Consider the following 15269-nt stretch of genomic DNA (forward strand, 5'->3'; position numbering starts at 1 on the left):
ATGATCAGGGCCTTTATGTGTTCCTTGTCTGTTTGTTTCTGCATTTGTAGGTAAAATTGTGAACTCCAATGATGGAGTTGATAATCCAAGGTTTATGACAGAACCTTGAAAATAATAAAGACCGGTGGTCATCAGACGAGACAATCTTATCTGAGGTGACTGCAACAACACAGAGAGAGAGAGAGAGAGAGAGAGAGAGAGAGAGAGATATGAGAGAGATATGAGAAAATCTAGCCAGAATGTAGGAGATAATAATTCAGCAGCCTAACACCCCCACACCATTGGAATATCACACCCCATCTAGATTATCATTGGTCCCTTTCTGCAAACCCGTCCCACTCCATATTTCCCATGCCCTCAGCTGGAACTGAATAGAGGGAGAGAGGGAGGGCTGAGTAATTTGGAGGCGGACCATTGTGCTAGGTTTGCTCCTCCTGAGCACTTCAGGGGAAGCTGATGCTCCATGAGAGCCAGTGACACACTTGAAGTCGGACATGCTCGTGCTCCAACTTCCCTGAGCAGTGCGCAGTGTGTGAGAGAAAGCCACCGGAGTGCAGGGAAACCTGAGCATTCCCACCTAGCTTTACTGTCTTTTCACTCTGCTGCTGGATGATGGAATTTTAACCATGTGGAAGGTAAGCAAGTAGAAGCCGATACGGCAGAATTTTATTGGATTTATGTTTCGTATATTGCGCACAGGAGATCCTGACTTCTAGGGAATATACAGAAAAGGTCTTTTGAATAGTGTAATAAAATGAAGGTACCGAAAAGCATGACTGCTCTTGTAGGACAACTTTTAACTTTGAGTGAAACAGACATCTCAGGAAGCAGGTTCACAAATAACAAATCTCTGCTGTCCTTAAGTTACAAGCATGTGAGTGGACTCTTAGAAAGTCCCCGCCACAGTAATGTGAGCAGACTGAGCTGTTTTAGTGCTGTTGGATGTGTATGATGTGTCAGCGCCTGTAATGAAGTGCAAGCCTCCTGAGTCAGCTTGGGTTGACCTCTTTTTTTTTTTCACCTCAGATGCCCTCATTAGTTCTCGGTGCAAATATATGAGGTTCGCTATTGAAAGCCTTCAACCTTTAAAAGTTTGCTTGTATGTCTGAGTGTGTGTGTGTGTGTGTGTGTGTGTGTGTGTGTGTGTGAGTGTGTGTGTGATTGAGGAATATGTTACTGATTACACCCTGGCCTCAGTAGCAGGCATTCAATGCCACACAGTAATGCCGTGTTTGGTGGCTTATCAGACTTCAGCCTACAGTATGTAAAGAAGAAAGGAGGAGGATTTTGTAACAGGCAAACAGTGCACTTCTTTGTTTCGTCAAACTGTCACACACTTCATGCAGCTGACAGTGACAGGAGCTGACACAGATCAAATCCAACCGTCTCTGGATCCAGTCCGATCAGATGAGCTTGTCTGCACTAGTGGATGTCAAGTTTTCACACAGTGCCATCTATTGTTATGGAGAAGTTTTGACACAGATTTTTTCTTTTTTTTTTTTTTCTTTTTAGAACTTGACTAAGGGAGTCAAAATTCCCCTTATTCCTGTAAACCTGTCAGGGCATATGATAGCAGCACAGTTGTTATTCCCACTGTCTTCTCTCTGTGTCACTACAGTGTGTCTCAGTCATGTACCTTATTATGCACCGCAAGTGCCTGGCGAGCTCTTGAGGCCGAAAGATTGCTCTTGGCTACAGAATCATACGCTCTGCTCATATCTTTGACCTGATGCGAAAGTGTGGCTTATTCTAGCACAAACTAGCTCTTTGTGACCTGAAATGAACTTTTCAGGAGCTAAAGCCGATCAAGTTTTCCCTCGAAATGTAGCAATTGTGTCAAAAACATAGTCTTTTCTCCTCTCTCAATGTGTACTTCCTTTGCTTATCTAAATAAAGCTAAAGCTGCCAAATTCCAGGAGTGTTTCTGACCACTTCTCTACCAGTAAATGATTCTGGGGGAAAAAAAAACAAACAAAAAAAACTAGAACATGCTCCATTGCTCTGCTCTCAGGTAGACGTTATGTGTAATCAGAGCTGTTACAGAGCAGCACAGAGGAGTCTGACTGGTTCCAGGTATTCTTAAGGGTTGATTTGTCTTTGATAAGTCACCTGTTTGTGTATAAGTGGTTCTTTGGCAGATGCACCATCTTTGTGCTGGACTGCATTTCTGCCACTAGAGGGCATCCGTAAACTCGCCCAATTCGCAGCAAATTATTTCTCATAGAAAAGTGGCTAGGTACCCTTCTTAATAAGAGGTATCTTCTAACCTGGCATGCTTCCATGATTGGAAATTCCTAAACATTTGAATGGACCAATTTGTTATAAAGTGATGGTTACTGTTAGGGTGGGTGGAGTTAGAAGTCAGCTTTTATTATGACTTCATTTGTATAGAGATTTTGTGTTCAACTAACCCCACCCCCAACCCTGCAACTAATCCCCCATCCCCCCTTTCCCGTCAAAAAAAAAGTATCCAATTGGTAAAAGCCCTCTGTAAAAACAATGAACAGTTGTGTGTGTGTGTGTGTGTGTGTGTGTGTGTGTGTGTGAAGCTCAACATGGCTTGAACTACACGTTAGAGAAGGAGAATGCATTTTATATGTAATATCTATAGTTCACGACATCCAAACAACACATATAACACTAGAAATCTTATACTAGCTAAGTAATCTGATCTCTGGATTGCAAAATCATAAGATCATATGAAAAAGTAAAAAATAAATAAATAAATAAAAATAACATTTGGGCCAAGCGGTGGGTTTAGCAGACGTGCCTTGTCTTATTTAATCCACCAAAAGACCTGCCCAGGCTGTCAAGCAAATGCAGGCTGTTGAGGAACTTAATCCTGTGTCTATTGCTGGAAGGAACAAGGCATCAGGGGTGATTTGTACGACCCTGAAGGCTGATGTCCTGACACGCCCAGGCAGTGTGGTGTCGTCTAGAATGTAGAAAGTCTTCTCTGCTGTGTGTCAGTGTTTCAGAGGCTTACAGTTCCTGTGGGTCAATTTCAACCTGGATAGTTTTAGTGTTTGAGACCTCATAATATGATTGACCTTTTTTGGGTCATGAATAAACCTCCCTAATTTTAGTTGAACGATATAATCAAAATGAAAGACTGATGAAAAAGGATTTAGAATTATGGATAAAGCGAGTACTTCATTCAAAATCATGAACGCATGGCATGTCACACACCTCCTTGTCAATGGTATACGTTCTTAGCATTCATTTTGCGGTTTAATTTGGATGTCTGACAAGTTTGCTGGAATGCACTCTCTCATGTTGTCTTCTGTAAAACTTTTATAAGCTCTGATGAAACGTGTCTTTTTATTAACGTCCGGTTGTTTGAGCATCCTGGCTGATTTATTACTCGTACTGAATATCAGTAATAAATCTTTCCATTCCTGACATTTTATGTTGGCGCCAAAGCCGCGACATCGAAATCTGTAAAGCAAGTATCTGTTACTAAGGTATGCAAGCATATAGAGGAATGAACAGTTGATAGATATGTAACAGATTGCAACGTATTCAGAGTGCAGTCTGACAGTCTACATGTAGAGGCTGTCTTGAGTAAGAGGCAAAGCCTGGTATGCTGAACTATTTATATATTACAGGGTATGTAGTTTTAAAGTGACAGTGTTTTAACACACATGCAGTATTGAATAATGGATTTGTTGTCCAGATGACTTTCAAAGTTGAATGGAGCAAAACAAGAAAGCATCTAGTACATGAAAGAGTAGAAACATTTCCCGCTCACGTTTTATATCAACATTCTTTCAATGGCTTGCATATAAGGGGGCAGCACTGAGCAACATAAAACAGCTATAGCTGTTTATATTCATATAATGCTAGTCAGGGTTGTGACCATCACTGTAATATTTTTAAGCAGGGATCCGTATAGAACCTTTAAAAGGTTTTTTTTTTTATTTTATTTTTTATTTAATGTTTCTAGATCTAACCCTTTTGGAAAAAGTCAACAATTACAGCAATTGTATATTCATTTGTACTAGCTCTCTTTTGGGTTCTTTGCTTTGTCCCTCTGCGGCATCCCTACAAAACATGATTTCTCTTTCAGAAAGGGCAAGTAAAACCCATTTTAGAATGGATGAGAGGATCCCTTGAGGATCCCTTTTTTTTTTTTTTCTAAGAGTGCAATGATAAAAGCACCACATCATAGGTATAACTCTAGGTATAATCATCACAAATTATAGCAATAGCAAGGAATTGCCTTTGCTATTGATCTGAGACTAGTGTTGCATTGTCTCTTAGATTTCTCAATTTGATTACGCTGTACCAGTCTGAACAGAATGTCCATTGTGATTCATCTGGTGATACATCTGTTATTGTAGATTTTTAATATGCTTCATGTTTGTTTAGACGTGTCAAAGGATATTTCTCGTTTTACAGATATTGTCTGTGTGTTACCGTTCAGGTTATGGCAGGTAATAACAGCTGCCCTCAATGTGGTAAAAAAGCAAGACGAGACAGGAAGTGTGTAATTTCGTGATTACAGCTCAGGTCATAATGGTAGCTGTAGTTTTGTTTGATGTTGTATGAAATGTATATTATATTTTTGGGTTAAATAGCACACGCCTTACACACCCACTCATGATCACACAGCTTGTGCCACTGTGTGTAGATAACAAGAAAGGCTGCTTGATGCTTTAAACTATAGCTGTCTTTTGCAAGAAAAATTGACATTGTACAATTTAAATATTAGCATATTTATGAAGCTATGTAGCAATTCCAGATTGTGTATGTAAAATCCACCAGAGTAATTGCATTAAAAAAAAAAAAAGACACAAGAAAACATTTGTTAAACACATCGGGCCTGTAATATAGTCAACGCATATTGTGGTGCTTGATTAGCTGGAGTTATTAGCAGGTGTGAATGAAATGTTGAATGCTGGTGTATACTATAACTGACATGTATTAGGTGACTTCATTCTTCATCCTAATGGTGTGTTGCACATTATCATTGACCTTTATATGTGTAAACAGATGCTCTGAGACATATTTTTTATTAACCTTTATAATCCTGTCACAACATACTGTTAGCAAGCATGTATCTAAATAATACAGTACACCTGCACATAGACAAACACGCAACATAAGCACAAGCACACAAGTGGTGATATTAACCTTGATACCTTCTTGTCTGCTTCACACACATTCCAAGACCTTTAACCAAAGTCACAGACTGATATATGCCATAGGTTTTGCAATAAACACCACTATCATAAAGACATAATCTACTTTCTTCTTCTCGTCTCGTACACGTCGGACCACATGCACACCATATGGAGCTACGCACTTGGCAGCTCAAGGTAATCTCTGCAGTATGTATGGTAATGATACTCATGAATAACTAGAAAAGAGACACAGTTTGTTCACTGGCCCACTGTCTCGTGCTGTTATTGAGCTGTAGCCTATTGTAATTCATTATTGTAAAAATTTTGGCTGTCCCCTGCCAAATATTTAATGGTTGTACATTTGGGTATTCGTTTTCTTGATAAATATAAAGCACACTGTGATGCCAGTAGCATGCAGAACTTGTCAGTGTAGTTTGAACAGTCACTATGTGTTGTAGACCTAATGTCTACTTGAGACAAAATTGAATTTGAGGTAAGTCACAGCTGGCTAAAGATATCCGTGTATGATTGATTGCTAGGTTGGATGCGTACTGTGTGTGATTTTAGCTATATAATGTGTTCCATGTGGTTGCTTTTGCAGTGCGTTATCTAGTTTTTGTAACTACAATTCTGGTTTGTGTTTAGTTTACTTTTCAACTTAAAGTTTACATTGGAATTTAAATTGTATTTTATTATGCTTGACATATTATCTTTTGTTATTCAAGATTACAACTTGATTATATAATTTGCTAAATGGCAATCTAATCATACAATGCTGTTATTGCAGCAAATTTGCCCTGTATTTTTACTCGGAAGCAGAATTCACCAATAATTCTTCCTCTTGTTGGATCCTCCCTGGGCAACATCTCCTCTGCCATTTAACCAACTATAAAGCGGCCCTGTGACTATGTGATGCTGGCATGACTGAGTGGTTCTCCCTCACCAGACCATGCACTGTGACTAGTGAACCTTCCAAGATTCCACTAACTCGCAGTACTGAGACTGGGCCGAGATATTCCCTCTGTGTTATCTGCTCAAAGTATTCCACATCCTCCACTGTTCAAACTGCCTGGGCCCGTGGATACATAATACTAGCAGGTTGAGTGGTTTCCCAAACATGTAGCCAGTATATGAATCCTCTGGAAACTGAAGATGGGCACCGGCTATACGCTCACTGTCTCAGGATTGATCTGGATTGGAAATCTTCTGCTCTGACTGCATAGTGATGCCAATAGTCTCGGTGGCTGCTTGGCTGTCAGATATAGACCCTGATTAGGAGTTGAATCTTATGCAAACATGGCAGCCTAAGCAGCTCACTAGCTGAAAACAGTCATGTCTGGCATCAACTTATAAATATGACAAGAATCCCAGAAAGCATTGTGAGTCACATCCATTTTTGGGTGTTGTGCGAAACTAGGCATAGCTGTCACTCTTGAAAGACTCCGGTCACAATGGAATTCACTCTGACTTAGGACTGAGAGCTAATGTTATCAGATGTAATTCCTGTTATGCAACAACAGGACCTTCACGATGGCTATTTTTATGTCCTGATCATCCTTGACCAGTGGAGCTCCGACTTTCTCAGAGTCAGGACTCTCTTGTGTAGGCTGCATGCCTCTGTGGCCTCCTAGCGTCGTCAAATTTTTGCAATTTATTTTTTTTTTCACGCTAGGCTCATCTGTATTAACTTTCCCAGCTAAGAGACTATGTCCTCAATCTAAAACTTGTTTTAAATAGTCTTCGGTTTTATCACCATGTAGCTTACAGTGCACTAGTATATCAACGGATGTCTCTTAGTATGCTGTGTATAAGTGATTTGATTTAATTTATTAATATTTCTCATTTTTATGTACATCATAGTTCAAAGGTTGACAATCCGGACATACAGGTAAAATAAATTTTCTTACAAAATAATGTTCTAGAATGTATATGTAGCCCCCCTGGTGCCATCTGGCCCAGGGGACCATGGCCCCAAATTTGAGAACCACTGCGCTAGACCACACATGCTTTATAAGATTTTTCTTCCAATGACAGACATTCCAGTTCAAAGTTTTACCCTTTAGGCTCTCTGTAGTGCCATAGATATTTCAGAGATGAATCCAAGCAACCTTGTCTCCCCTGATGGCCGGAGGCATCTGGATACTGCTGTACCAGGACAGATGGCTCCTGTGTGCCCCCACCAAGGAACAAGCAATTTGGGACACATCCACCCTCCTTGCTCACATTATGGCACTTAGAAAATAGTTCTTTAATACTAAAACAGGCAAAAAATGTGTCTTCATGAGGCTAGATTCACTAAGAATACTAGCCACCTCAACATGTAGAAGATATTATTATGGTTGTAATCAGGTTCAGCCAGGTTGCTTTGCGCAGTACCAGCTCCTGATGAAGATGCTCGGATTGTTGATGACAGCTGCAATGGTAGTCCCCTTGGGGTTGATTTAATTATGAGCTTTTTAGAAGTGGGTTTACTTTGGAGTTAAGACAAAGAGATGCAAGAGGATCACGTTCACAATTGCGTGATGACTGGAAATATCTTATGGATTAACAGGATATTAAAAATCATTTCGAAGCCATTTTCCTCTTTTAGGATCTACATAGAACATTTAGGAGTTTTTCCAGAAGTACAAGGGTACTAAGGGCTATAGATTTTATCTTTTATTTGTTCTTATTATACTCTTGTAGGACAGTATAAAATCCTGTGCTAAATGACTCATTATTAGGTTTGTATACAGTGCCCTCCACTAATATTGGCACCCTTGGTAAATATGAACAAAGAAGGGTGTAAAAAATTGACTTTATTGTTTAAGCTTTTGATCCTTTGTTCTAAAGATTCACATAAATACTCTGCTCTCATGGATGTCAATTGCAAACACAACACAGGTTTATCAAAAAAATCTCTGTTAAATATAGATGTGCAACAATTATTGGCACCTCTATGAATTTATATGAGAAAAGTATATTTGAAGTATATTCCCATCGATATTTAAAAATATTTTTATTACACCTGGGTGACTAGGAACAGGACATTTCCTTAAAAAACCTCAAAATGGTTTTGACATAAATGGATCATAAATCCTTTAAAAAATTATTTTGGGTTAGATTTCTTGGGGTGAGGGTCAAAGATAATTATTGACGTGGGTAAACAGACTTGACAGTGGCTATCACTAATCTTTTGGGTTTTGGAATTGTATATCAGTAATCACTTTTCACTAATATTTTTTTTAATACACCTGGGTTACTAGGAACAGGGAATTGTTCAACCATGACTTCCTGTTTCACAGGGGTATAAATATGAGGTAACACATAGGCCAAATTACCTTAGTCAATCACAACAGTGGGTAAAACCAAGGAATATAGCTGTGATGTGCGGCAAAAGGTTGTTGAGCTTCACAAAATGGGAAGTGTCTATAAGAAAATAGCACAAGCATTGAAAATGCCCATTTCCACCATCACGGCAATAATTAAGAAGATCCAGTCAACTGGAAATGTTATGAATCAACCTGGAATTGGACGTGTGTCTTTATTGTCTCAACGCATTTTTAGAGAATGGTTTGAGTGGCCAAAAATCTCCAAGGATCCCAGCTGGAGAATTGCAGAAGTTAGTGTTGGAAGGGTTTCAAGAAAAAAGACTCTACTCTCATCCAAAAACAAACTCAAGCGTCTTCAGTTTGCCAGACATGGAATTTCAAATGGGATCGGATTCTGTGGTCAGATGAAACCAAAATAGAGCTTTTTGGCAATAAACACCAGAGGTGGTTTTGGTGCACACAGAGAGGTAGCCATATGGAAAAGTTCCTCATGTTAAATATGGTGGTTTATCTTTAATGTTTTGGGCTGTTTTTCTGCCAGAGGACCTGGATATTTTGATGGATACATGGCATCATGGAGTCTATCAAATATCAACAGATATTTGATAGAAATTAAAACCTGGGCCGTGGTTGGATCTTCCAGCAGGACAATATTCCAAAACATACATCAAAATCAACACAAAAATAGTTTACTGACCACAAAATCAAGTTCCTGCCATGACCATCCCAGTCCCCTGACATGAAACCCATAGAAAACCTGTGGGGTGAACTGAAGAGGAAAGTCCACCAGCATGGACCTCGAATTTGAAGGATCTGGAGAGATTCTGTATGGAGGAATGTTCTCAGATCCCTTGCCATGTATTCTCCAACCTCATCAGGCATTATAGGAGAAGACTCAGAGGTGTTATCTTGGCAAAGGGAGGTAGCACAAAGTACTGACTAAAATGGTGCCAATAATTGTTGCACACCTTTATTTAACAAAGATATTTTTTTGTATAAACCTGTGTTGTGTTTGCAATTGTTTGATATCCATGAGAGTATTTTTGTGAATTTTTCTTAACAAAAGATCAAAAGGTTCAACAATAAAGACAATTTTTCACAGCCTTCTTTGCTCTTATTTACCAAGGGTGCCAATATTAGTGGAGGTCACTGAATAATACAGTGTTTTATGTAATACTGTTATAGTTCAGTTTCATATTTGGATTCAAACAAGTAAAATATGATTTGCTGTTTTTCATTAAATAAGTACTGTACAGTTCTTATTAGTGTACTTAGTGACACATCTGCTTTCCACACTGTGCCCTCTTCCTCCAATTCTACATATACAACACACCCTGCCTCTAAATGTATGTTAATTCCTTGGCTAATTTTTCCTGATTTGATATTTAGGTCACAAAATGCAGGTTAGGGAGGCATGGCAGATGTTGTATAGGCTAGATGTGACATATTAAGGCTTCTTTTTTTTCATTTTTTTTTTCTTTCAAATCTGGCTTGCCTTCTACACATCCTCAAATCAACAGCCAATCTCATTAGTTGTGACAGGCATTTTCAGTTGGAGCTAATTCCAGCATGAAAGGGTTTGTGATTAGTCACAGACACATCAGTCTGGGAGGGATGTAGAAGAGAGGTGCCTGCCTGTCAAAACAGTCCAGTAAAATGGCAGCATAATAGAACAAATATACAGGACGTTAATAGCTACAGTACACCATAATGCAGAACAGCATGAGCAGCTGTTGTATATGTTGACAGTGCAAATGATGTGATTGTGAACATCAAGTGGCGTTCAAAGATGTAATCCTAAAACCTAATGGCAATTACAAGAAAGGACTTACAGTATGCCGGAGATTCCGGGAGTATATGTTGAAATGGAAAAGCGTCAAATTACTGACAAATCTGATGTGTAGTGTTGACACATTGTTGGCCAGATATTTTTAATATGTCTGGTTAGCATTGCTATATTTCGATTTCGTTTTTAAGTAAAGTACTTAAATAAAAGTACTCTGAAAGGCACTACCATCCATACATCCATTTTCCGTACTGCTTATCCTATTCCAGGTCGCAGGGAGCCTGGAGACTATCCCAGGGGACTCGGGGCACAAGGTGGGGGACACCTTGATGGGTTGCCAATACATCGCAGGGCATGATCACACATACACTAGAGACAATTTGGAAATGCCAGTCAGCCTACGATGTATGTCTTTGGACTCGGGGAGGAAACCAGTGAAGCATGGGGAACATGCAAACTCTGTGCACACAGGGCAGAGGTCGGATTCAACCCTCAACCCCAGAGGTGCGAGGCAACAGTGCTAACCACTAGGCCACCATGGTTATATATTTTAAAATGTGATTTAGTCCATAGGGGGTTGAAGTCCTTACCTAAGAAACACTAGAGTAAGGAACTTGATTGGGTAAAAAAATAGATGGTAATAGATGGAAATGCATTTTAATCAGTTTTTTTTTTTTTTTTTTTTAAGTCAGCGATAGGGTAAACATCTGATCATACACTGTGATTAACCATGAAACCATGACACCATAACGACCTTATTCACCATGTTTAACCCTTCCAGATTCTGCTATGTTGCATATGCATTCATCAACCATTGTTGACTGTGTGTTCCTGTTTCATATACAGCCTGGCTTCATTTGGAAGCAAAACTCCATATGTACACACTGATAGTGTAAGACAGGTCAATGCCATTGACCTACTTTGCACACTGCTTTCTGTAGCTTGCCATCAAAAACTACTCAGATGGACAATTCTCCTTCTTTTCATAACACACAGCTCTCTACATTATTTATTTCTGACCTTAATAGATGCAATCATAATTCTCACTGAATGTAAACAAATTAGGAGCAAATGCATTTGAAATCAGTAGTCCATGTTTATTGATTACGTGTAAATATTGTGACATACTAAACGCCTTAATGTCTCCACCTGGTGGTCACTCCTTGATCTTTCCAACAGTGTAATAGCTTCCTTTTTTTTTTTAAACTTACTAAATGTAATTTATGAAGCGTATGGAAGACATATAGACAGTAAAGGACTACATTACATTTTGTCCTGTTGTGACTGCTAAAAGCTATTCTTTTTGTTGAGTTTCTGTAGTCAACAGTCATGTGGACTCAGTCCTTCAAGAGTCTTCAAGCAGTTTTCCAACTCTACTATGAGCAGGAAGCAAGGATAAAAAATGAGTGGATTTTGCTGTGTGTTTATTAGTCTAAGTATAATGAGGGGTCAAAACATGAGAAGAGTTTTATGGAAACTATAGCATAAAGCAAATAAAAAGGCAGGATAGGGTGAAAACCAGAGAATATGATACACAAGGAACTAGGAAACAAGGGAAAGCTAGGTAACTAGAGGACTCGTGTGGAAAATCTTGGCTTAGAAACAAGGAGACACATGTTTCACCAAGAATGGGCGAGACTCGAAGATTTTAAAAAGGAAACAAGAATAAAAATACTGTTGCCAAATAAAGCAAGAGGAACACAAAAAGGGTCAGTTAATGTACAAAGCATGGAAAGACAAAGGGGTCAAATGGTTTATACAAACCATTATTGAAATTCTGTTGAACAAAAATCCATTGAGCTGCTTTTAGGATGTTTTAAGTTAGAGGCAATGATCAGGTATGAAATGTGTTTATCAGGCCTTTTAGTTCCACAGAGCTTGACAGACTGGCAATTATATATGAAACATGGATATTAAGTACAATTTTCAATATTTTAATCAGAATTTTTTCCATGCCACTGAAACAAAGTATCATTCAGAGGCTGAATAACCGAGAACGAATTTCCACCCTGGTATTAAGGGCATGCTTTCTAAATCCATCTAAATATTAAGTGCAGGATTTGCTCCACGGTTATATATCATCCTCTTTAGAAGGATAACTGCCTGAGCTCTGAATCATGGTTAGAGCCTTCTATGTCCTATGGTTATGCCACATGTGAACAAGCAGGCAGAAAAGGTTGCATGGCATTCAGGTGATCACAAAGAAAAGGGTCAAAAGGCTTCTGATGGCTGCTTTAGAAAACCTGCTTTAGAGAAATGTGACTGGATTTATCCTATATACAGGTGCATCTAAAAAAATGTGAATATCGTGGAAAAGTTCATTTTTTATATAATATATTCTAGATTCATTACACATGAAGTAATACATTTCAAGCCTTCTTTGTTTTAATCTTGATGACTATGGCTTACAGCTCACAGAAATCAAAAATCCAGTAACTCAAAATATTAGAATGAAGAATTTATAATACAGAAATGTTGAATCTTCTGAAAAGTATGTTAATTTATGCACTGATACTCTGTCAGGGTTTTAATCCTTTTGCATGAATTACTGCATCAGTGCGGCGTGGCATGGAGGCGATCAGCCTGTGGCACTGCTGAGGTGTTCTGGAAGCCCAGGTTGCTTTGATAGCGGCCTTCAGCTCGTCTGTATTGTCGGGTCTGGTGTCTCTCATGGATTCTCTATGGGGTTCGAGTCAGGAGAGTCAGCTGGCCAATCAAGCACAGTAATACCACGGTCAGCAAACCAGTTACTAGTAGTTTTGGCACTGTGGGCAGGTGCTGAGTCCTGCTGGAAAAGGAAATCAGTATCTCCATAAAGCTCGTCAGCAGATGGAAGCATGAAGTGCTCTAAAATCTCCTGGTAGACGCTGCATCGACTCTTGACTTGAGAAAACACAGTGGACCAACACCAGCAGATGACATGGCAACCCAAATCATCACTGACTGTGGAAACGTCACACTGGACTTCAAGCAGCTTGGATTCTGTTCCTCTCCACTCTTCCTCCAGACTCTGGGACCTTGATTTCCAAATGAAATGCAAAATTTACTCTCATCTTCCCCGTGATTGTGGTTGTGTGTACTGAACCAGACTGAGAGATTAAAGCCTCAGGAAACCTTTGCAGGTGTTTTGAGTTAATTCGCCGTTTAGACCTCTTCTCAGGTCAACATTTCTGTATTATACATTCTATATTCGAATATTTTGAGATACTGCATTCTTGATTTCCATGATGTAATGTAATGTTCGATTAACATGTCACTGAATGTATTCTATTCTCCACTGGTTTCTATTCACGAGGAAGCAAAATGTGCTGAAAGCTACAGTCACGTTTAAATGTAAATTGTAGTAGTTTAAAACGATTACTTAAAAAGTGCAATCAAATCCTGTTGACTGACATTTTTCACTCTACATGCCATTCCCATTAATTTCACTTCCTAATCAAACCTCACTATGTCAGTATGTGTTTATGAGCTCCTTCCTCTGCCACCTGTGGCCTAATTGTTCCACACTATTGTTAAATTCCCATTTAACTGAATCACTACAAAATTGCTAAATAAAACAGGAAATCCACACACATTTTTATGTGTTATTTTACGAGTTATGTACGTGTGTGTGTGTGTGTGTGTGTGTGTGTGTGTGTGTGTGTGTACACATGCCAGCCGGAACTCCTGTTGTTTTTTCCTCTATGATTTAATCCCTCATTCACACACAATGGGCAATGAGAGGGCAACTCTTTCATCCTCATTCTACACCTTTGCAACAGATTTCCATCAGTATGTTGTGTGTTTAAATGAACTATTCTCTGTGCTGGAATGCACTTCCAGTTCTTCACATATCTGTGACTTTGTCAGTTCCTCTGTTCCCTACCACCCCCACCACGCACACACCTCTGGCTGCCCAAGCCACAGGGTGGAGGAAACTGACTTTCCTGGAATTGTCGGGATAAAGCTTATTTTTCCTGTTCGGAGGTGAAACAAGAGACAGGCCGAAACAGACATTAGACACAACTACCATCCCAGAACTAAGCCAATTAGAATGGAAGTCAGTGTGTGCGCATGTGTATGTGCTGCGTAGGGCTGAAACGATGCAAGCTGTTAGGCTGCTTTCGCCAAAGCTGTCTACATGAGGCTCTGTGTGTTGAGCCTCTTGCCACTTTCTCGATTTGGGTCGCTTGGCTTGATCATCAGGAGAGATGTCGCTGCTGTCTGGTCTCGGGAGAAATCCATTGGTGGGTACTGATAAAATGTGAAATGTATGTGTGTTTTTAAGAGTCTCTGCAAATGTATGTGCACTGTGGGCAGAAAGAGTAAATGATTTCTTCGAGGTGCCATCAGACTGAGGTGACTTATCACTTCTTTTGGCTTCGTTATTGATTAATACCGGGGTTCAATTTAAATTCAATATAATATACATATTTAAAGGCCATTAAGGGAGCCTGAGGATTATCAAGATCATTCTTTATTGTTTTTTTATTTTATTTTTTTATTTTAATAAGACACAGCGGGTGGGTGTTGAAGGCCAGGAAGGCTCATCTGAGATGTAGACTAGAAAAACACTGTAAACAAGTGAATCTGTCTGAAATACACAATAGCTAAATGCTCCATGCATTTTTAACAGTCACAACTGCCCCTGTTTTATTTCAAAGATTAAAATGATCCACACAGAATGAATTTCAATGTGTGAGGGTCATAATGTAATTGATCTGTTCTGGTGAGTGTGAGTAGATTGTTGAAACATTTTTATGACACATTTAAATATCACTGGCATGGGTAAGGGTTTCTGAAGCGCTCAAGCATCTGGCCTGATGTGCACATGGTTGGGGGGTGGGGGGGGGGGAATTGGATGTGAATGTTTCACTGGAGGAGTGTTGCACTGATGAGAGAGGAAGTGTCATGGGTAATTAAGACCAGTGTATTGGCTTATTTAGGACGTGTCTGACATATCAATGGTTATGTTGATGGATTTGGCTTTGGGTAATAGCTCTTATACTGTGATGTTAAATTTTTTTTTTTAAATCATTAATTCATTGGAAATGTTCAGTAGAATGA

At 39.3% G+C, this 15269-nt stretch overlaps 1 protein-coding gene across 3 annotated transcripts in view; it reads left to right on the forward strand.

Annotated features, from left to right (window-relative positions):
• The first annotated feature begins 329 nt into the window (after positions 1-329).
• The window catches only part of mid1 (midline 1), a 39529-nt gene continuing 24589 nt past the window's right edge, over positions 330-15269 (forward strand). The window contains exon 1 of one of the 3 annotated variants that reach the window (XM_053615937.1): positions 330-635. Coding sequence is in view for 1 of the 3 variants with exons in the window: in XM_053615935.1 (XP_053471910.1) it covers positions 14344-14449 (106 nt within the window). In the remaining 2 variants the exon portion in view is untranslated. Of the gene's footprint in view, positions 636-12606; positions 14450-15269 lie in introns of those variants that run through there. The other 2 variants (XM_053615936.1, XM_053615935.1) reach the window with 2 other exon arrangements.

This window comes from Ictalurus furcatus, chromosome 26 (genome assembly GCF_023375685.1).
Source record: "Ictalurus furcatus strain D&B chromosome 26, Billie_1.0, whole genome shotgun sequence".
NCBI lineage: Eukaryota > Metazoa > Chordata > Actinopteri > Siluriformes > Ictaluridae > Ictalurus > Ictalurus furcatus.